Consider the following 24,208-nt stretch of genomic DNA (forward strand, 5'->3'; position numbering starts at 1 on the left):
TTTTCTGCTTAGCCTATTACTACTTCAATGGTTTGTCAGTGATTCATTTATCGGTCTGCCTGTCCTCAGAAGCAAATGCATTCCGACCTCTCCTCTCTTAAAAATAAAATGATAGAGGGGCTTGCCCCGTGGCCGAGTGGTTAAATTTGCACGCTCCGCTGCAGGCGGCCCACTGTTTCATCGGTTCGAATCCTGGGCACGGACATGGCACTGCTCATCAAGCCACGCTGAGGCAGCGTCCTGCATGCCACAACTAGGATGACCCACAACGAAGAATATACAACTGTGTACTGGGGGGCTTTGGGGAGAAAAAGGAAAATAAAATAAAATAAAATAAAATAAAATAAAATGATAGAAACAATATTCAAGACAGCCACCGAAAGAATATAACCTGTATACACACATCAGAGCTGTGCCCAGCATAATTAGGGGGACTTTTTGTTTCTTTGGGTACTGGATTTTCTACTCTAGGTTTCCAAAACATTGTAAGAAAAACTTTAAAAAAACGATATAAAAAGTATTAGTCTGCTTTCAGAATTTTAGTGCTTTCCTTATAGCTCCTGAGCTGTAACTTTTTCATCAGTCCTCATCTCAGTCCAAAAAGATAATTTCCGTAAAACTACAATCCAAGGCAGATTGAATTCCCAATGCTGAAAGTGTTGAAGATCAACCATTAGGTACCCATTTATTTAACTAAATTTGAAAATTGTGTTGACATTTAAGAATTTATTTACGTGCTCTTGAATGGAAGCTGTACTACATATTGAAAGCATAGTTTCTTCTTTTCCTTTTTTAATCAGAATATTTAGAGAGGGTTAAAGGTAAGAATTAACAATGAATGTGATTTTCTAAGATAAATAATCTCTGCAATTCCAGCAAAGCCAAAATTGTTCGATATGTAAAATAGTAATAAGTGAAGACTATAGTTACAGTTCCTAATGTTTTTTTCTAGGCAAGGCAACTTTTTTTTTTAAAGATTGGCACCTGCGCTAACATCTGTTGTCAATCTTTTTCTTTTTTCTTCTCCTCAAAGTCCCCTAGTACATAGTTGTATATTCTAGTCGTGAGTGCCTCTGGTTGCCATGTGGGACGCCGCCTTAGCATGGCCTGATGAGTGGTGCCATGTCTTCACCCAGGATCTGAACCCTGGGCCGCCGAAGCAGAGAATGTAAACTTAACCACTTGGCCATGGGGCCAGCCCCCTAGACAAGGCAACTTTGACTAATGCTGTTTGGCTCAAACTACAGTGATGTCAGACCCTTCCTAATTGCCAAACCCACAGCTCTGCTCTTGTTTCTCGTCCCGGTCACCCAGGGCTGGCTCTACATCCCTTCCTCCTGGGCTGGCTCCTCTCCTGCTGCCTGTTTCCCTGACAGCTCCTTTGTTGCTCTCAACGGATGGTCCTCTCTCTCGCTTCCGATCAGTGAACACCAAGACTCGAGTCTCGGCATTCCCCTTTGCTCAGAGAATATTCTCTCCTCCATAGATCAATCTCCTGGCTTCACCCAGAGTCTTGGACTTAATCCCTTATAGAGCCAGGCTGAACCACCCCAGTGGGGATCACTCCCAAATTTCTATCTCTGGTTTCCTTATTCCTCAGTATTCCTTACTGAGGGCCTGCTGCGTTCCAGGTGCTAAACTAGGCAAGAACTGGGGTACAAAAACAGGTAAAAAATAGACTGAGGGGCAAGTGCATGGTTCCACAACCACATGTTCATGCCCGGTAGACGCAGCATGGGTGAGAGGAATGTTCTTTGCTGGAAAAGGAGACCAAGACGGTGTTCAGTAAAAATCAGAACCAAACCAAGAACAGTTGACACCTAGATGGGGAAAGCTGAATTTATTTAATAGCTATTTTGTCAAATAAATAGCTTATTCATTAAACTATTTATTTACCATCTATTATGTGTCAAACACTAAGTGTCTGGGATACGGCAGCAAGCAAGACAGACAACTATTCCTGCCTGTGGGAGGGACCAAGAATAGATCATAAAATAAATAACTCAGTAAATTATATGGTGCGTTGATGGTGATAGAAGCTATTTTTGAAAAGCAGAGTGTTAAGGGAGGGAGATGACCAAGCATGCCAGAGCAGGCAGTGGGTTAAACTTTAAACAGAGGGTCAGGGTGGGACTCATGGAGATGATGATATCTAAGCAGATTTCAAAGCGTTTGCGAGGAAGGGGAAGAACATTCCAAACCATTTCAGAACAATTCCAGAACATTCCAAGATAGCTGGCTTGAGTATACTGGACATGAATGAGGAACTGCAAGGAGACCAGTGATTTATGTAGGTTTAATTTTCAAAGTCTCTAAATGGAAGCTGGAGAAAAACAAGTACGAGAGCAGATTGCTGGAGGCTCACGGGTAGGTCACACCTGGTTCTTCTCGGCAGGCAGACCCTGTGCATTTGACTCTGTCCTTGAAGAACACAATTGATGCCACACCGGGCCCTCTTGTGCACCACTATTCACATGTCTATTGTTATATGTTGATGCCTTTTATTCCCTATCCCCCATGATATCCTCCTCCCTCAGCCTCCAGCTCAGCACACAGGAAACTCTTCTTCTAGATCAAAGCTGTTACTCTGGATGTGATGAAAGATGATGCAAGGACCATTAACTCAGTGCCGGGTCCAGTGGAGCTCCAACGACTCCATGTGGTGACCCTTCCATGATCCTGACCTTCCATTCTCTGATACGTCTATGAAAATCCAGTAGTTTTTCAGGGAGCTCCCACGTAATTGAACTTCCACATTCTATGGACAGATTCATAATGACAATGATGAAGGGATCAGCCACCCCAAACTTGGTCACAGGCACTAAATGACACGTGACCTTCAGGGTACAGCTGTTAATGGAGAACTTGGTCTTGGGTGAGGTCAGCTGTGGACGTGACGTGCTGACTGGTATCAAGGAAACCTGGCAAGTCAACGCACTTCTGTTCCATTAGGAGCTGATCTGGTTAACTCTTGACAGTGTCTCCACTTACTCTCTTGACTTCTCCTCTTTGAGGGGTGAAGGGTTGCTAAGGGGAGTCAGGAAGAGTGTGTTAAAAACTGTGATCTCTGCTTCGTGGATTCCTGAGGTCAAGTGTATTAAAGTAAACGATAATGCATTTGAGCACTTTCACATGAAAATAAACTCAGTGTTGTGGAGTTGGAACGATGTTATTTTCCAGCATGAGGCAGAAAGGCTATGTAAATGGTAGCAATTCCTTCCTCACTAAGCTTTGCAATGGATGATACAACAGGAATCCAAAACCCAAATTCCCACCATGGCAAGACCTAAATTAGGCAGCTGTAAACTTTTTCTATAAAGGGCCAAATAAGAAATATTTAGGCTTTGAGGGCCACATGAAATCTCTGTTACATATTCTTCTTTTTAAAATGCAAAACCTATTCTTAGCTTGAAGGTTGTAAGTGGGATTTGGTCCACGGGCTGTAGGTTGCCGACCTCTTAAAGGAAAGAAGGGTGGCATGACGGTTAATTGGGGCTGCATGGCCAGCCTAAAGGGGAACCACTGTATATGTTCCAGCTCTTTGTTGCCAAGGAGGCACTCAAAATTTAGATTTTGATCTGATATTACCAGATTTAAAAAATTGACACCTAATTCAAAAGATTTGCATGGCAATAGGAAGACCCAAAGCAAACACATCCACAGGCCTGCTCTGCTGTGGTCTGCATTTATCACCTGGACCTGCTCCACCCCATCAGGACAGGGGAGGGCGGGAATCTCAGGCTGCCAGCTCAGAGGCTTCCTGTGGTCCTAGTTGGAACTTTGATGGGTGGGTCTTCTTTCTCCCATCTTCTTCCTGCCTCCACCTTCCATCCCTGCCCTTTCTCCTTTCTGTGCTTTTCTTTATTTATGAGCCCCTTTGAACTTTCAGTGTAAATATTTTGTCACCTCTCTCTCACACATACACATTGCTCATTGTTACACCTATTCAAAGACGATCTTGTAAGGCGTGCAATCTCCCATGTGCTAGACATACATGAGGGGTAGAAACATGAGTAGTACATAACTCCGTGGAGAAATGACCTCATGGCCCAAAGCTATTGTCAGAAAGATTCCTACTCAGTGCTGGGGGAGGAGGCACTGATGCCATCCAGGGAGCCTGGAAAAGGTATTGCACTGGAGGACAACCTTGACCTGCTTTTTGAGGAAGAGTACAGAAAAGGAGACTTGGAGGGCCTTCCAGATGGGGATGTAACATGCACGCAGAGGACAGGGGACAGGCAAGGTCAACAGGAAGTCAAGCATATCTTCAAAGCAGTAGAGTCAGGGAGACGCAGACCTAACCACCTCACAATCCTATTTCCTCAGCCAGGTGGATATTGAGAGGTGTCTTTAGGGGCCTGAGATTTGGGCACTATATTACCATAAAAATGATTATGTCTGCAGCTTCTAGAAGCTTCCATCTGAGGATTCTCATTGCTTGAAAGATTAGCTCTTTTTTGTTAGGGAAAAGGGGCAATGAGGAGGGGAAAGTTCATCTCAAGATGGCTACAGCTCCTAAAAGATGTGCCTTTGGGGATCCCTGCCAAAGAAAGAGGCAGCAGCAATTCTGAGTATATCTTTGGTCAGGAGACTCACCTTCTGTTCTACGTGAGTCACACATGGGAAAACAACTTTTTGATTTTGGTCACGCAAACTTATGTGCCAAGACAAGCACAGATTTGGTCTTGGAGCTTTACTTTGCTCCACCTTGTTTCTTTTCTAGCATTTTCTCTTAGTTTGTCTGAACAGAAAATGAGAGAGGCTGTGCTGGGCTGCCAGCAGCCAGCACTGGGGTAAAATCCAGAAGGCCATCCCCGGGAGCCCAGAAGGTGGCTTCTGCATCCATCTGTCTGCAGAGATGCCAGGAAGCTGTACTGCAGACCCGTGACTGGTGACCGGGAGTGGCTGATCACCTGGCCTCCTGGCTGGGGAGAGAAACGCTGCCATGGCAACTGCAGCTGCAGCGGAGGTCACAGAGGAAATGAAATAAAAGGCAACCACGGCAGCATTCATAATGGGCATCAGGAAAGCAGCTGCAAAATGCACCACCGGAAAGATATAGCTACCTGGAGAAAGTTGTCGAGATGGGGCAGAGTCAGAAAAGGAGTTAACAGGAAGGAGAAAGTTGAGCACAGAAAGATTACACTTTGGGGGCAGCTGATTCTCCCTAAATATCCAGCATAATGAAATGCCAGGAAGTTAGTGGGTTGCTAAAATAAGTATTGAAATAAGATTCCACTTTTGCAAGAGCACATTAACAGTCATTTCCCACTTATTTGTGAGCAATGTAAAGGGCTTTCAGAGCTTGGAATTTTTCTTTTCGATTATCCAATGTGTTTGTGGTAAGGAGGAGAAGAGCATCATCACATCCATTCTGTGGTCAGAAACCATGCAGAGTATCCAAGTATTAGAGATGCCTCCCCTCAGACACAGAAGCATAAAGCTACCCTAACACCCACCCATGAAAACAATTTTCAAGAACTGACGTGTCCAGTGTGGAGAAATGAGAACTCACCCTCAGTTCAGGAAGAATTTTAACCCATTTAAACGTAAATTTTAACCCATTTCCTTGGGGAGAATATTGATAATGCATATCAAAAGAGTTACATTTTGGCATTTGCTTTGATCCCACAATCCTGCTTCTTGGAATTTAACCTAAGAAAATAATCGTGGAAATCGCACGAGATATACCACAAGGATGTTCATCACAGTGGTGTTTATAATAATGGAAAATTGAAAATAATCAACAAGCCTAACAATATGAGATTTGTTAATTAAATGGTAAAAGGTGCCATTATAAGTTGTAGGAAAGTATTTAAGAGATGTACATGAGGGTAGAGGAGTAATGACTATTTGGAAGGTCATTAATGAGGGCAACAGAGAAGGAGGTGGTGGGATGGAAGTCAAGAATAATCTAATCCCCCAATTGAAAGATGAAATGACCCTCCCATGAACTCTTACTCATTTGGGGGTCATCGCCTTAACTTTGGTGACGGAAAACTAGGGATCTGAGACTAAGCTTCTAACTTCATCGTTGTAGTAGCTTGTAGCTGATTAGCTCTGATTTCAGGCAGGAAAAGAAAAACTAGGTTTGGGGCTAGACACTCTTCTCCCCCCAAGAGATGAGCCAGGCCTTGGGTTTTTACCTCTCCTTCCCCAGAGAAGCCCAAAGGCAGCTTGCTTCCTCCTCTCCTGTCAGGAGGTGGGCTGACACTCGGCAGTCATTGCCACTGTCTCATTGTTCAGTCCCCTACAAACTGCTTAATGTCACCCCTTGTAATGATGAGTGGACCACAGTGTTGAAGGATGTGTGTACATGTGTGTGCACCTGCACGCGTGTGCATGTGTGCGCGTGATGAATGATGTAGCAGGGGATGTCAGTGTGTTCATAGGTAGCCATAGGTGGTAGGATTATGGAAGCTGTTTTGCCTTCTTCGAAATGCTTATCTCTATCTTCTAAATTTTCAACATGGAGTATGAAATACTTTGTAATAGGCAAAAGAACAATAAAGTTTATTATAGAGACATTGACATTTCTAGGTTGTAAAATAACGTGCACCACCGTCCCCCCGACTCTTCACACAGACAATGTTCTTGTTTTTTCTTACTTAAGCATTCCTCCTACCCCTGGACTGCACAGGGTCTCAGCCAAGACATGCACTCATGGTTCTCCTGTCAGCCCGGATTCCAGGCATCCGAAGAAAGGAATTATAAAAACAGCAGGGTTCTTTAAATCTCACCAGTGTTAGTCTCCTACGTCTTTCTTTTAATGCTTGGATATGAGAACCTTGAACTAAGTCCTATTTGAAGAGCGGTGCCTTCAAAGTGGGAAGCAGAGCACTGTCTGTGGTTTTGACAGGCCGTGGAGCTACGGAGAGCACTCATCACAGGCCCCCACCAGGCGTGGACAAGGGCCTGATTCTGCATTAACCATCTGAGCCCTGAGCCAGCTCTGGGCTCCTGGCGTGGGCCTCCGCCCAGTCAGACGTACCTGCTTCGTCCGCGGTGATGGACAGCTCGTTGCTGGGCTCACTCTTGCCAATCCGGTTCTTGGCGTACATGCGGATGCTGTAGGTGGAGGAAGGGTGGATATCAATGATGGTGGCCGAGTTCAGCTGAGGGGAAACATCTTTGGTTCTCTGAGCAGAATCCCAGGAGTCTTTTGGGTTTTGTTTTTCAAAAAAGAAGAGATAGAGACGTGAGTTTTTTCCCTCTGTCTTTGAAAGTTCACAAGTAGGAATCAAAAACAAAAAACCAAAAAAAAAAAAAAAAAGGGAAGAAGGAAGGAGAGAAAAGTTACAACTCAAAGTGAATTCTCAATGCAATGCTCCCAATGTTCTGGCTGTGTGGCCATCAGAGGGGGCACGACATCACACACACTATCCGTGCTGAGCGAGGGGGACAAAGGCTGCGGGCAGCTGAGTTCTGGGAGGAGCATCTGAGGGGACACCACAGGTCTCCCAGTGGAGATCACGGAAGCTGCAAGTGGCGATAGCTCATGCCAGGGAAATGGAAAACGGCCACATCTAGGCACTCATTGTACAAGATAATAAAAGGAATTATGGTCTGGACACTTCTCCACTCAAAAGAAAAAAAAAAAAACAACCTCTGGTTCTAAAGGATATTTGAAAACCAGCAAAACCTTAGACCACGTCAGATCCTTTCTTCTCCAAAAAGAGAATGGTAAAAATGAAATACATAAAAACTAATCTCAATCTCCAGCATAAACACTGCTTACTAAATGTATTTCTCAGTTCTAATTTTTGGAATCATTTAGCCTCAAATCCTTTATCGTAGGCATTACGTTTCAACCACTGCTAATTTTAACAAGAGGACAGGCCTTGTATAAAGAGTTATCATTGAATATATGACAACTTATGTCTGTTGATTTTAGAGCTTCAACCAATGATGAGAATGTCAGTAAATGGTTCTTTTTTCAGAAAGAATTTGGGCAGGTGCCAATTTGGGGCAGGTGGTCAGGAAATGGTGTTGGTTGTGGAAGAACAAAGACCCCCCGGGACAGTGGACAGAGGATGCTTACATAGGCCCTCACTCCCCATGTCCCCTCGCATGGTGCTCAGCACACTTGTGAGAAGTGCATTGAGATTCTGTGTTCCCTGCTGGGTTCTAAGCCCCATGAGGACAGAGACAATGCCTGCCACGTTCAGCGCTGTATCCCCAGTGCTCGCACAGTGATGGGCACATAGCATTATAACAAATAATAAGTGCATGTTTCATAGATGAATAAATAAATGGAAAATATGCAGACCTTTGAGTCCCGGGAATGGCCCCACTGCCCTTTCCATATTGATGATGACTATGGAAGTTTAGAGGGCTGCTCTGCTCCAAAGTAACCGTAAATGCAAGAGATTTGCTGGATTGTAGAAAAAATATGTGGCTCTGAGATTGCCTTTGAATGCGCTAACTTATCAGGGAATGGAGAATAATAGAAACTGACAACGAATATTCCAGCTAAAAGAAAAAGTACCCTTTGAGTCAAGAAGATTGCAGGTGGAAGAACAGGACATAGAAAGAGAAGATGCTGCAAAAAAAATCAAACTGTGGCAGAGAAGACGAATGTGGTTCAGTGGAGGACAAATGAGGGGAGGGAATATAATACCAATGGAATAACACATAAATATGAGCCTTGTCCCATGAAGAGAAAGCCAGGCCTTCTGGAGAAGATGTTTAGGACAGTAGAGAGGAAGCTCAGGCATTGTAAGATGCAGAGAAAGTCGCTAACTAGCCCCAGGAGGAAGCAGACACTAGCAGTGTTGATGGCTCTGCCCAGAGCAGTGTGGATGTTTCCAGAACTGACAAGGTCATGAAGACATAGCCATCTTCACTGAGGATGTGTCTGGGAGGTAGCTGAAAGCCTGAAAAGGCAAAGTAATGTCTACTGGCCGCTTCTTTCTCCCGCCAGTCGAGTCATATGAATAACCTGCAGGGGAGTAACCAAGGCGGGAGTCTTGCGCAAGAAGCGTAAGGTCCTTGGAGAAGGGGCTGTGTTTTCAGCTTCTCCCTTGCAATGATTATACATTGAAAGAAAAAGATGATGTCGATGAGGATGACTATTCGAATAAGGTTCAAAACAACACACGACGGATTTTTAGCTAAAGGTCAAGAAGATGAGAGAGAATGTGTTATCCTGAAGGATTTAAAAATAACTGAATGGAGAAGGAGAAGAGAGTCTAGTTAAATCCCCAAACGCATTCTGGGAAATGAGATGGCATCAAAGGCGGAATAAATACGGGGAGGTGACTACCCAGGAGAAAAGAGTCGAGAAAGGGAGTAAAAGCGCTGCTTCTGATCTCAGACGCGTGCAAACAGGCAGGTCATGAATTATTAACAAAGTGTGCTGGAGAATACAACGCCGGGTGTTAAAAACAATCACAGAGAGATCCTGATGCTTGGGAGGACGAGACTGCAAATTGAAATACAAACATAACCAGGAAGAACATACCATGGACAAAATAAAGAAACTTCTGAAGAGTAAGTCACAACCAGAAACGCATGCTTGGAAATCCAAGAGCTGAAGGAGGCAAGCATGAATGGGGTGTGTGTGGGTGAGGACTTGAAGAGGAAGGGAGAGGAATGAAATTGTTTTGGGGCTTAATGACAGGTCTCTTTGCCCAGTGGAGGAAGTGCATGGTGGTTTCTGGATGCAGAGGGCAAATGCAGCTCCAAGGAGGGTTTATGTGTCACACTGGAAGATTGTTTACAATGGGATGATTTACCAAAGCATGGGCTGGGCTAAAGGAATTTACAGGAGATGCTGAGGCTCTAGCAAGAGTGGGGAGCTGCTCCCTCTCAGGGCCAGGAGGGCCAAAGGGAAAGGACAGTGTTGCTGGAGTCCAGACAGGACTGGAATCTCAGAAGAGGGGCCCCCAACTGAAGCCGCTCACAGAGAGTGCAGACTCTGCCAGGATCCTTGTCTGAATGATTCTCTATGCCTGCATTGGGCAGACCCAATTGGAAGTCAGAGGGAAAAGGAATCTGCCTGGTGCAGTCCATGGCGTTCAGCATCCCAGAGAAGAGAGTTCAGTAGCCCAGACAATGGGATTGTGGTGGAAGTTGAGGCAGCAGGCAGAGAAAAACCAGCAAAGAGAACTCATGCTTGTGGAGTAGCATCTGTTCACTCAGTACCTTGCAAGGCATTTTACAAATGTGACTTCTGCAGTCCCCAAATCTGTGAGCCCCTTCCAAACACCCTGGAGCTTTTTGACAACTGCACTTTAAGACCTACTGAATCCCTGAAGAATGGTGCCCAGAAACCTGTACTTTTCAAAAGCTTCGTTCCCCGGGTCACTCTGATGCACAGCTAGAGTTTGGACAGACTGCTTTATCTGATTTCATGTAAATTAAATGCAACAAATGTAATTTAAAGTTACTAAATTGAATATTTATTGATGACTCTACATGGCGGCACTGTGCTAGGCACTGGGGATCCAGGGACACACAACGTCAGAGTTCCCGCCTTTGGAAAACTTACGGGCAAGTTGGGAGATACTGAGGATTCTGAAAAGGGGACAATAGTTTCACAAACACCTGTGGTTTTAGAGGCCTTTGATATATAAGCATTTCCATGCATGCTTGAGTGACACTAAAAGCTGCCACTTATTAGGTGTTTCTTATGTGCCAGCCAGTGGGTCAAGGGTTTTAAATGCATTCCATTCTTAGAAAGAATTCAACAAATATCTGTTGAGTGCCCACACATGTTAGGTGCTGAGCTGGGTGCTGGAGAAATGGACTGGCCAGAACTAGACCTGTGGGCACAGGGACCCCCAAGAAGCTTCCAGTCTGGTGGGGTGACATGTTGATCAATAATCATAGCTGCCATGACTCTATTCCCCAAATTCCCAAATGAGGTCACTTTCTGTGGTTCCAGGGGCTGGAACTTCAACATAGCTTTTTGGTGGACAGAATTCAACTCACAGCAACATCACAGAAAGGTCCGTTCTCCCTAAGCTAATAACAAATTTAATGCTGTCTCAGTGAAAATAAGAAAAATGTTTTTATGGAGCTAGACATGTTGACCCTAAAGTTTGTAAAACTAAGGAAACATTAAAAAGTAAAAGTGACAAGAGGGAACTAGCAATACCAGATAGTAAAATATAAAGCCTCTGTGATTAGAACAGAGCAGCACTGGTGCATTAATAGAAAGATTACTCGATAAAATAGAATAAAAAATCCAGAAAGAGACTGAAGTCCATATGGAAAGGCAGTTTATGATAGAGGTGGCTTCTCAAATCACTGGGCACAGGTGGACATCTTAATAAAGGATGTTGGGGCTACTGGATACCCACTTTGAAAAAGATAAAACTAGGTCCATATCTCTCAGCAAACACAAAAATGAACTCCAAGTGGATTAGAGAGCTAAATTTTGAAAAGAAAGAGGAAGAAGCCATACAAGGACTAGAAGAAAATGGGGTGAATTATTTTATAGCCGAGTGTAGGGAACAGATTTTCTAACTTGGCTCAAAATCCAGATGCTTTATAAAAGAAAATCTTGATAAAGTTGAAAAACAAAACAAAATGCAACAAAATAATCACAGAGATAAGGATGCGATCGCAGCCACCAGGAAAGAAAGGAGATGGTTGTGTAGGAGCACATGAGAGAGAGGCCTTGCCTCACGTATGGACCAGGGATGCGTCCCTGTGGAAGTAACAAGAAGAGTCTAAGGAGAAGGCGTGAGTAACCATAGCAACAGTGTGGTCCAGGGAAGGGAGGGCCTTCTGGCCAGAGGGGGCAGTCTGTGGCCTTTGAGGGACCCTTGTCACAGGGAGATGCTGTGGTATCCCATTTTACAGAGGAGAATGGCTAGGGGAGGCAACCAGCGAAGTGTTCAGCTGGTAAGAGACAGGGCCAGCAGCAGAGCCAGGACAGGCTGGACCCCAACACCCTTGTGGAATGTCTGGATCATCACCAGCACCTGGAAATGACCGATACCCCTGATTACAGGGAGGCACTGAGCTGTTCCCCTGAGGGGTTACCTGGGCACCAGCATCAAGATCCTGTGGTCTTGTGGTTAGGGCTCAGCCAGAGAAACTGGCAGGGCCTGTCCCTCCCTCTGGGGACTCTGTCGATTGTTCCTATGCCGCGTTTCTCCCGAGTTCTCATTGCCACCATCAGTTTCCAGGCTGTTCTGTGCTGGAACGTGCCTGCCTCACCTAAGAAGCATTTCCTTTCTCTAAAGACCTGCATCTCAGAACTTCTTGTTCTTTGGCTCCATCCTGATCTTACGTCTTTGACCAAGGACAAGGCCTCTTCTCTTCCCTTTGGCCCCGGGGAAGCCCCGCAGTCATAGTTGCTGGAAGATCCCTGTTTGGGACAGCACTATCCTCAGCTCATTCACCTGGTCACTTCGCCCTCTCCCTGCGCTCAGCCTGTGCTGGCTCTGTCACACTGCCTGGGAACAGTATGACTGGCAGCCACCATGCTCCTCTCAAGAGGCTCCCGTGGGCCCTGTGTGTGCATCACCTCACTTCCAGGTCTCTAGTTGGGACTCTGGGCGAATGAGCTGAGCCATTGCATCTTTTCTATGTGCATTTCTGATCCAGCTGCTTAGCCCAAGTCTCAAATACCCTTTCTAAAACCACTCTTCTTGGTTTGGTGCAGTTTCTTTTTAATCTTCACGTATCGCTCTCCTTAGCAGTTCCTTACAGCTCCTTCATAGTCCCACCTCACACCATTTTCTCGTTCTGTCCCTTCCCTGTTCTCACTGACACCTTTCCTCACTCCTGACCTGCCTCTCAGGCTGCCTCAATGTTTTCCTACGGCATCAGCTCAAAAGATACTGAATCGGTAACAACAGTGTAATCTCAAGTAACGCACGGTGCCCAGAAAGTGAAAACTAAGGCCATTTGTGTGGCCTCTGGGAATCATTTTAACCTTCACATGCAGATGGCGCTCTAATTCCTTGTCTGTTTTACAAGATGTGGTAAAAGTCCTGGCCAGAAGCCACATCCATGGTATCTGACCCTCCGCCTGGTGGAGCATCAAGCTCAAAAGGGTGTTTGCATTGTCACTTTAAGACAGTATGTTAGAGAATAAATAAACACAACTGTTCTATCCTGGCAGCTGGGTCGGTTTTATTCACGGGCTCCCGGCCGAGCTGGCCGAGCTGGCCCAGAGGACATGCAGGAGGGCTCCGGGATGCGGTCCTGAGTGGTCCTTGCCGTCAGCGCCCTGTCTCAGCAAGGAGCAGCTCTCTTTTCTCAGCACAAAACCCCACCGCACAGCCCACCCTACAGACACTGAACACAGCTGAGGCTCAGGGATGCGACCCAAGGGAAGTAAAGAGAAGCAGGAGAGGGAGGGAAAATAATGACAGTGGCCGGGTCCTGTCCGCTGTCGCCCACATGCTGATTGGGGGCAAGAATGCCAAATTGGCCCTCAGGAAGCAAGACTGAGGTCGGCTGGCTCGGAGAAAGGAACCGATGAAGTGCATCTCGACACAAAACGCCACTCCACCTGAGGAAGCGTGGGTGGACGTCGTGCCAGAGAAGAAAGGAACTAGGAAAGAGAGCCCCCTCTGAGTGTCTGCGGGTCCAGGTTTACTCTTACAGGTAAATGAATAAGGAAGGAGAAAAATAAAAGGACTCTTTGAAGTGGAGATGAGGCTGGAGGAAATAAAGGCCTTACCTGATTTATTTTTGCATTCGATATCGTAGCCCGTGATGGGGCTGTTCCCATCAAAGCCCATCGTCCACCTGAGGGTAATCGTGCGAGCTTTCACATCTTTGATCTCAATTTCGGGAGGGTCTGGGGGCTCTGTGCAATCAACAGAAAACCCGGCATTAGTTCAAACGCGGCTGGGACATGAGAAGCCAGTGGAAGTGCTGAGCGTGGCTCACACAAGCTGTGTCAGCCCTCGGCATCGGCAGCGGCTTTTTACTCGCAGACATTTTTTTCCTCGTCACGTTTTAGGAAGGAAAAATGCCGCTTTTCCAAAACTGCCCATTTTCATAGCACTTGCAGAGCTTGGCCAAACCTGGATGGATTTTAATGTCACTCAATATCTTGGCCCCAAACGTTAAACTTCCCTTTTAATTTGGATCATCTAGTATCAAGATTCCTAAGGTTGTGACCCAGACCCGGAAGGACTTTGTTCCCTGTCTTTTGGGGCTGCACCTTGAAATAATCTCAGGCACTGAAAAATACTGCTTTAGCACGAGCATTGTACATATTCAAAATTTTCCAAGAATTAGGAAGTGTTATGCGGCAAAGTGAGCTAGAGATGCCCACACAGATGCCCAAGCCTGGGCAGACACCTGCTGTCCTAAAAAAGCCCTGTTTTTCCCGCTTTGCTGCCTCCTTCCTACCTTGCACCGTGAGCTGAATTATTCCACGATCCTCCCCATAAGAATTGATCGCATGACAGGAGAAGAAGCCAGAATCTTCTCTAACAGTTGGCAAAATCTATGTGTAAAGCAGAAAGAAATCCATCTTATCCCACAGCATGGAGCAAGAGAACCACTAAAAGGGTTTTTGCCTGTAAAAATCTCTCCATTCTTTTACCCTCCTCCCACCCCCAGCGTCTACACACATACACACTCGCAAACACACACACAATTCTGGAAGCAAATTATCTCAGGGCAACTGTAAATGTGCAGACGGACAGGTGCAATGTACATTATCATTGTAGCTGCCAGCTCGTTAAGTTGGATGTGCAATTTATGTGGGATTTCACGGTCAGGTTGATATATCCTCCACATATCCTTTTTTTTTCCTCATAGTAGATTTTCAAAGCATCCAAAGCAAGCCCGCCTAAAGAAACAGATCTATAATACTGCAGTAAAGGCTTGGTCTCACAGGACCCTCATTAGAGTCTGCTCAAGAAGAATTCCAGCATTGGACCCTGTGAGTGAATCAATACCAGTGTTTCAAACACAGGGCTTTTCTTTTTTCATGCCTGTGCTGCAGCATCATTTATCCCCCACACTAAAAGTATCACTCACTCACTACCAATAGTGCTAAAACTTATGGGAGACTATAATCCTTATTCTAGTTTTTGTGATCCTAGATAAAGAGCAGAATTTTTTTTGCATGGGATTTTTCTCAAGAAGTAAAATATTTTTCATTAAAATATTTTTTGTCCCAAGGCCTGACCAATTTTTCTTTTTACGGAAGTGAAAACATGCGCGCAGCGTAGGCTGTCACTTCTCCAGGATTAACTGTCATTAAAAGACTCTATTTCTTATAGTTTTTATTCCAGTTGGGTTCCCTGCTGTGTTCATAATAATTTTACTCTTAATAACACTTACGCTAAAGCACTATTCTTGCAGGCTACTTAGTAATCTCGCTGTATGAAGGGGGAGAGAAATGGTGCTTCATACATAAGTTCCAGAAGATTATTTGGGGTTTATCACCCACGTGCACCCACGTATGGGAGAGGACAGGCTTATTCTGCCAACGAAGTTGGAGTCCATCTGTCATGTTTGTCCCGCTTTTACCTGCAGAGTCGAAATCACCTCCTCTCCCACTTCCTTGGTGGACACAAGATAACGGGCCATTTCGGGGTTAATGATCCGGTCCTCTTTCTCCCAGCGGACTATGATGGGTTTCTCCCCATGGGCCGTGCAACTCATTTCCTTCTTTTGACCCTGAGTGGCCAGGGTCGTGTTTGGGTAGGATGTAATCATCGCAGGAACTGAAAACCCAAGGGGGACACAACTTATTTATCAAAGCAGGTTCCTGATTTTCCCCACTGCGACATTCAGCTAAATCACGCTTAAAGAGACGTTCCTTTGAAATAAACCTTATTTATGAAACTGCTGAGCAAGAATCGTGAACAAAACAGAGGGAGAGTGGCAGAAAAATGAAACGTGACTCAATGAGCCTTAAGCAGAAGGTTTCATATTCAGAGACTGTTACTCTTCCATTCCCGTGGAGAGCAGACGTGGGCCATGGAGCATGGCCCATGTCCCCTAGAACCCGTAGGAAGATGATTTTACTTGCTGATTAGACTGGAAAGGAGGTTTCCACTCAGAATCATGCTCCTCCTTCTGCAATCATCTACGTTTCTAACTATTACTTTCAGCTGTAGAACTATGAACCCTTATTCATCAACATAGATGGAACCCTGACCAGTTGCCGCTGACCAATCCTTGAAATTACTTCTAGACATCCCCACCTCCCATGGTTGTTACAAACTTTTGTAGTTACTTGGAGACCTCAGAGTTACCCTTCTCCCATAACTTACAGCCGGGAATCTCACCCCCAATTCACTAAGAAAACAGAAACCATTATTTGTGAAACTTCTCAAGTTCCCTCTCCCCTGCATCAAAATTAATCTATAGACTTCCATTCTTGGCAATATGCTGGGTGACATAAGACCCTACTCCCAATCCCTGAACCACCTAGAAATGCTGGATAGCATAAAATAAGCATCTTTTTAAATGGATACTAAGCTCATGAGAAAGTGAGAGAAATCCCAGGAGCCAGAAACAAAAGTGGATGTTGAAAGGCCAGAGGGATGCTGCTGCTGATGCTTTAACCACTTGAGAGGTAGGGAGTCAAAGGTGAGACTGCCAAAGCCAGGCTCCTCAAAGGGCTCTATCTTCAGAGCAAGTATATAACCAAAGTAAAAATAAAAATAAAAATCCATGATGGTGAAGGGAGATGCAAACCGCCTTGGCTTGTGTTATGAATGAAGAACAAAGTGTCTCCTCCCCTGAGAATCTGTAACTGCTCTGACTCTACATAGGTCTGGAATTCATGCTAAAGGATTAATAGGATGGTGATCCTAGTCTGGTGATAGGCCTGAGAAACTCAGCAAAAGCAAACACAAGCACATTCTAGGAGGGTGTCCTCTCCATCCAGGCCACTGGAATTCTCCCAGATAAACACTTGCTGAACATGAGCTTACAATAAAAAATATCAAAGACATGAGAAAACAATCCACCATAATTGAGAGTCACCAATAATTCACCATATTTGAGAGTCATCCCCCAAGGACTTCAGATGCTAGAATTGCCAGATATACACTCTAAAAGAATTATACACAAAATGTTTAAGTATTTTTGAAAAGCATGAGAAAGGAACAAGATATTATCAAAAAGGATCAGGAGGATTTGCAAAACCACCAAGACAAATTTACATTTTCACCTGCTTTTTATCTCATTTTCCCAATCACAGGAAGAAAGAGTCGCCCTCATTTTTCTTTTTTTCTGAGGAATATTTGCCCTGAGCTAACATCTGTTGCCAATCTTTCTCTATTTTGTATGTGGGCTGCCGCCACAGCATGACCCCTGACAAGTGGTGTAGGTCTGTGCCCAGGAGTAGAATCTGGACTGCCGTAGTGAAGTGCATGAACTTAACCACTAAGCCACCGGGACTGGCCCTCACCCTCCCTCATTTTTAAGGTCAACTCACAATTATGTTCTTTATTGCCCACCTCAGAAGCCCTCCAATGCTCCCTGGGCACTTTACCATAGAAACACTGTGCTTTCTTCTAAGACTGGCATATAATGGATCATGTCTTCCCCCATGACCTATTAGATTGGTTTGAGACAACAAGAGAAAGATCTACCATTTCTGTAGCCTGAACACCCATGGGAGAACCCATGCTTTGAAGTTTCTCTACTGTCAGCAGACCTGTGGCAGAGACAACAAGATGTGGAGTGGGCAAACTGGTAACTGAGGACAAGAAAAACTATGAGTCCCACATGTTAAAGAAAGCTGCCTACGACTGTGGTGAGGTTTCTCCTCCAGCATATCTGAAAAGCAGCAAAATAACTATACAGTCCGCAGCCTTTCATCTCAACCCCTCCCTTTTTGTAGTCTAGTTAAGAAAAATTTCAAATTTTTATTAACAGTTTTATTGAGGTGTAATTTACATACCATAAAATTCACCTGTTTTAAGTGTACAGTTAAATGAATTCTAATATTGCATTAGTTTCCTAGGGTAGCTGTAACAAAGTACCACAAGCCAGCTGGCTTACAATAATGGAAATTTATTCTCTTACAGTTGAATCCAGTCCAAAACCAAGGTGGTGGCAGGGCCACGTTCCCTCTGAAAGCTGTAGGCAAGAATCTTTCCTCTCCTCTCCCAGCTTCCGGTGGCCCTTGGTGTTTCTTGGCTTGTGGCCATGTCACTCCAATCTCTGCCCCCATCTTCACACTGTGTTCTTTCCTGAGTGTCTCTTTGTGTCTTCAGATGGGTTTCTTATAAGGACACCAGTCACTGGATTTAGGACCCACCCTATGCAGTATGACTTCATCTTAACTATATCTGCAAAGACGCTAATTTCACAGACAGTCATATTCTGAAGTTCCAAGTGGACGTGAAGTTTTGGGGGGCAATACAGTAAATTTACATTACCCAACACACATACACACACATGCTATTACAACCCAATACAAGTATATAGAGTTGTATGTTATCACCACATCAAATTTTCAAGTATTTACGTTACCCCAAAAAGATTCCTCCTGCCCATTTATAGTCCTTTCCCACCCCCAGTCCTAGGCAGCCACTGATTGACATTCTGTTCCTATAGATTTACCTTTTCTGGACATTTCCTATGAATGAGTGACACAGTAAGTATTCTTTTGTGTCTAGCTTTCTGGATCTTTTTCACTGAGCATGTTTTCACGGTTCATCCATATTATAGTGTCTATCAGCACTTTGTTCCTTTTTGTTGCTGAATAATATTCCACTGCATGGATAAACCAAATTTTGCCTATTCACTTACCAGTTGGTGCACATTTGAGTTGTTTCCACTTTTTGGTTCTTACGAATAATGCTGCTATAAACATTTGTGTACATGTTGTCGTGTGGACCTATGTTTTCATTTTGCCCAGGTCGATTCCTGGGAGAGGAAGTACTGGGTCACGTGGAAATTCTATGTTTAAAATCTTGAGAAACTGCCACACTGTCTCCCCAAGTAGCTCCACCCTTTTTGCAATCTCTACGTAAGAAGATTAAGCACAGAAGAGGGAGAAGAGGTGTTAAGATTCAGGGTTCATGGGAAGGGGAGAGGGATGTTTCTCTTCAATCACGTGATGGGTAAAGTAAAGCTGAGGAAGGTGAGTGGGCATCTTCCATGTCAGCTTGATGCTTACTGGCTGTGGAAACCCTGAGCCCACCACGGTGCTGCCACTGCAGAGGAGCTGGGGGTGGTGAGGGAGATTCCAGGAGAGGTTGACATGTGCCGCCTTGGAGAATTAAGCAAGCACAGGGACTGGAACCACTCCTCTGAGATCATGAAGGCAGAAGGCTTCCTGTGGCAGCCTGTGCAGCAGCAGCATGAGAAAGGTCCACTGAGCTGTGAGCCTGGGACAACAGATGGAGACTTTTCCAACCCACCCCAGTTCCCCAACTCACCAAGGGAAGGGCCTAAGGCCCTGGGAGTTCAATGGCCCCATTAGTTGGTCCAGACAGTCACCACCCAAGAGCCCCCTGCCCAGAGAGGAGGCTGGATACATACTCCACTGACAGAGGCCGAAGAGAAACATGGCGTCCTGCTCCAAGGCAGTCCTCACAGCAGAGGAGGCCAGGGTGAAACCCCAGGAGGAGCAGGAAGCAGAATGGACCACTCCTCCTCAAATCTCTCCTCAGTCACGGATATTCCTGCCTTCAACTTTGCACCATCTGCCATCAAAGAGTTCTGGATGCTACTGGGCCCCTTTGAACAGAGGGTGGGGAACCTGGACATCAAGTGTGGATGGAGAGCTGAAAGGGATGCTGGCATCTTTACCAAGGGGGAACAGACAGGAGCATCGGACCCCTGTGCCCAGGACAGTGGGGCACACCTACTCTGTGTATCAGCCCTGTGTATGAGCCAGCATGCTCAGTGCACTGGGATGCACACTCATTACAGCCCTGGGGACCACTTTCCTGATCGCAGTTATGAGGAGAGGCCAGGCCAATCCGTGAGGTTCTTCTGACATGTTTCCTCATCAATTTTCCTTTAAACATAGAGTAAGAATTATTTTTTATACTTGCATCATTTCAGTAAATCTCAACCATAGGGAATATATTTATGAGAAAAATGAAGCAATTGTAAATTGTGTCTAAGAACCCCGGAATAGCCCTAAAATATCTGTACAAAATGCAAACATTTTAGCAGTCGGAGACAGCCCCAGATGCTCTCTTAGAGTCTATTGATGTTTTCAAGCAGGACAGATGAGTGTGGTTAAATTTCTTTCCTGCCCACAGCAGATTAGAATCCACCCTTGGAGAGAGTGGCAGTCAGCCAGAGCTGGGCCATCAACAAAAGTGAAACGGTGAAAGAACTGATATGAGAGAGGAGAGCTGAACCACACCGAGCAGGCACGAAGCTCGAGACCATGGTGCTGTGGGACCACTTGGGTCCAGCAAACACGATGTCCCTCCTCTCCTCACCCTGCAGCCACATGTCTACACCCACACTCACTTAGTCTCCCCTGAGTATTTCAGAGTACTCTAGAATGTCACCATCATGGGTTTTCAAATCATGATCCTCAGCCCTTGAGAGTATGTTAATACTTGGTGTGGTCTGTTTAATAGGACATAGAACTATTTAAAATACTTAAAAAGACTTTTTTCTGATGTGACTAATAAAAATATTTCAAGGGTCCAAGAGGGTAGGAGATGTCGGTTCTGTGGACATTTGACTCATGATGATGCTGGACAAATGCAACATCTCTCTGCAAGTGTCCCTGAATGTCTTCTTTTGAACAATATACCAGCCAGGAGGTGGCAGCACCATTTTCCTGTGAGGGATTTGGAGAAAGGATCAGAGACACCAGTTGAATACTGGCGCTGCAAGCAGTGGCACTGCTGTTGGTGGAACGTCTTCAGTAGTGGGGTATTAGCTATCAGCATGTATTTAGGCATGCTCAATAACTTTTCTTTTCTTTCTCCAGCTTTTAACATTATAAAAAAAATACTTGAAAAAAATGTATTTATGAGCCTTTCTTATAGCTAGCTGTTACCATATGACTGAGCTCAAGGCAATGATATATCTAAGACTTTTGGGAGGTATGCTCAGCTGGTTGGAATCCCTTTAGGCTTCCTCTATTTCCTCCTGTGTCAGCCTGAAATCAGGACCTGATAGCCGGAGCACCAGCAGCCATCTTTGACCATGTGGTGACTTTGACGATGTGAGCCTAGGTCTCTCATGACACTCTGAAGCTATCATCCCAAACCTGGCTTGCTTCACTCCAGAAAAGGTCTACATGAGAGAGAAATAAATAATTGTGTTTATCCATTATTATTTTGGATTTTTCTATAATAGGAGACTGAGAATTGTTTTGAGTTGACTTAATCATAGGTCTAGACTCTTTGGGAACATATGGAATATGTTCTACATTGAAAAACAATTCCTATTGCATGGCTCTGCAGAGAAGGATGTCATGTACAACACAGATAGCTTCTAAAACAACCCCCATGAGTTGCGTGTTATGGGTTAGGATGTCATCAGCCTCTATAACATGTGTTTGCCCCCTTAGTTGTGCCACTGGCTTGCTGTGTGATCCTAGATAGGAACTCAGCCACTCTGTGCCTTAGTTTTGTCCTTGTCAAGTGGAGATAGTGATTATTGAGAGGATAAAAGGAACCAGCTCACAGCACGGAGTCAGTGCTATATGAGCATACATTGATGGTGTCTCCATTTTCTGATGGCAGAGATTTCTTTGTGTCCCAGGGGAGGTGGGGTCTTCAGATGAGGAATGAATGTGGGCTTTGATCTGGGGGCTGTGGTCTGCTCAGGCCTTCGGGCACATCTTCCTCATGAGGCTTCTTTACTAAAGACATCTTTGGTTTGGGCTCATATCCACTAACCAAGACTTTTTTCTCATAAGGACTGAGGGCTAAGTCATGATAATTAAAGATCCCAAAGCCACCAAAGTGACCTAAATTGCAAAACTGTGAACAAGTCTGTTGTAGGCCCAAGAAGAAGAAAACATTTACTTCTCATTCTTCCTTTCAAAACTGGGAAACATGAAACAGAAACTGTGAAACCAGCATACAGTTGAGCTTTGAAACGTGGCCCCCTGGTCCCTCCAGAAAGGAGTCGATTCTTGGAACCCGCTGTGCTGAGCAGAGAACAGAGAAACTCTGGTCCCAAAGCTGTGCTCTGGAAATCAGTCCATGCTAACGTCCCACAGTGGTATGGGTGTCTAAAGGCTATGGAGAGGATTCCTCATTGCAGTACTTGCAAAAAATAAAAAAATTGTAATATTGCACTGCATGAAAAAACACAGGTTTCCTGTGAGGACGTGGCAACTGTGATCACTACCCAATTCCAGGGTATTTGTCACTCTCAATTCTTTATATTCCAATGAGAGTGAACCAATTCCGAAACAGAGGTTTCTGTGCTGCTATGCAGGGAGCAAATGCATCGTGAAGGCTGGTGTTCCCCTGGAATGCAATTTCCTATCACTTTAAAACAACCAACCAGAAGAACACCTTATTGCTCTCCAAGAAAATGCATCTTTGCTTTGAGGACTTGCTTGTTTTCTGACCTTTCCTTTTCTTAGTAATGAAAAGCATTATTGCATTCTACATTGAGTCAAGAAATGCCGCGACTGAACCATGGACCTCTGGTTTGCAGTTTGCCCTTCTTACTCTACAAAAAATGCTTGTTCTGACCCATATTTCTCCTTTGGAAGAGCGCCCCACCAAAATGGGTATTTTATTTCTGGTTAATAAATTCTGTATTTAGTCAGAAATACTCTGACAAGCCCGTGTTCTCCTATCCCACCCAAGTATTTTCACCCCTTTAAAGGAATGGTCAAAAGGATTCTTAAAAAATGGTTCTTTATCATGCCTCTTTGCAATGCAAATGTTTGAAGGCATGACCTTTTCACTTGTCACAGTCATGGGTGCTGAGAGATGACAACACGTCAGCAGAGCGGTGCCTTCTGCAAGGATTTCTGAAGCATAACAAATGGATGGGGTAATTGAAGAGGGATGGGTAGCAAGGAGAGGCTGTGGGCCAACCCTGTTGTCAGGAGCAAAGGAAATCCAGACCAGGAGAGCTTTGTTCAAGGATGTGGGCTGTGTGCTTCCTCCATGACATTGCCATTACGGAGGGTGTGGTTTAGTTCGTTACACAACGGTTTATAAATTTCCTTCATACACCAGCGTATCATCTAACAGCACCTTAACGTCCAGTATTCTGCACACTTATGGTACAAGGGAGCCGCATCTGACCTACTTTCTTGCAGCAGGAAGACAGGTGGTGCAGCGGAGCCACCGCCACCGGCCAGGGACAGCTGATGATGCGCGGGAAACCCAGCTCTGCTGTCCAGTGACGTGACCTAATTAACTTGAAACCGGAAATGGTGGGAGGATTTACACCACCGAAATTGGCAAATGCTAGAAATCAGGGTTTTTTCCCAGCCTTCCACTCTCAACAGCGAGTTTTTAACATTTACCGGAACACTTCCTAGGAGGGTATGTCACTACTTTGATGATTTTAGAGGGTGTTCCCATCAGATCAGTGAGTTTACCAAAGAGCCATAACCAACCTTGTCCACAACTGTCAATCCTACAAATGTGAACAACATCACTGTATGTTTGGAGAGGTAATTCAGCAGTAAATTGATGCATATGTTGATTTCTCAACACGAGGACATAGAGAGAATAAAAACTTATATTAATAAATCACTGATATTAAAGATTAGTTCCACACTTTACTCTCCTGTTTTAATGGCTCTACCAGTAAGACGAAACTGATCCTAATACATTTTTATTTCTATTCTCCCTTGCTGGCTCTGATGAAAATTCCACTGAAAGAGAAACAAAATGAAATACCAGGCATCTTGGATGACCCTCAACTAGAAAACCTGCCTGTCATGGTCATCTGGTTCAACGCCTTCATATTACAGAGAAGAAAAGACAAAACCAGAGAAGAGGAAAGAGCATCTATGGCCCAGATTCGAGAGTCAACCAGGGCCGGACTTAAATGACTCGTGTTCTAAAACCATCACCATCATCAATAACGACCTTCAACAGAGAGAGGGCGGCCAACTTCTCGGATGCCCAGGGCTCCCCATGTTCGAGCAGGAAAGTCCTACATCCTGGAAAGTCCCTCAGTCTCTCTGCACAGTCAGAACAGAGGTGGCAGAGGAGAGTGTGGGGCCAAGAACAAGACAACAAGGCTGCCCCAATGCCCAAGCTGGAAAACAGAGGCAGGGACACTAGGATTTCCAGCTGGGAGGTGCAGGGAGGGAGATGTTCTGAGACCTGAACACATTTTTTAAGCTACTTCTTCA

General features: G+C 44.9%; 1 protein-coding gene across 7 annotated transcripts in view; it reads right to left on the minus strand.

Moving 5' to 3' along the window:
• DSCAM (DS cell adhesion molecule) overlaps positions 1 to 24,208 on the minus strand; it is a 695,956-nt gene that overhangs the window by 124,226 nt on the left and 547,522 nt on the right. For 6 of the 7 annotated variants that reach the window (XR_011534071.1, XM_008538164.2, XM_070598081.1 and 3 more), the window contains 4 exons: positions 15,457 to 15,653; positions 14,326 to 14,422; positions 13,646 to 13,774; positions 6,992 to 7,159 (listed from right to left, as the gene is read on the minus strand). Coding sequence is in view for 5 of the 7 variants with exons in the window: in XM_008538164.2 (XP_008536386.1) it covers positions 6,992 to 7,159; positions 13,646 to 13,774; positions 14,326 to 14,422; positions 15,457 to 15,653 (591 nt within the window). In the remaining 2 variants the exon portion in view is untranslated. The remainder of the gene's footprint in view (positions 1 to 6,991; positions 7,160 to 13,645; positions 13,775 to 14,325; positions 14,423 to 15,456; positions 15,654 to 24,208) is intronic. The other variant, XR_011534072.1, reaches the window with a different exon arrangement.

Source organism: Equus przewalskii, chromosome 27, assembly GCF_037783145.1.
Source record: "Equus przewalskii isolate Varuska chromosome 27, EquPr2, whole genome shotgun sequence".
NCBI classification, from domain to species: Eukaryota; Metazoa; Chordata; class Mammalia; order Perissodactyla; family Equidae; genus Equus; species Equus przewalskii.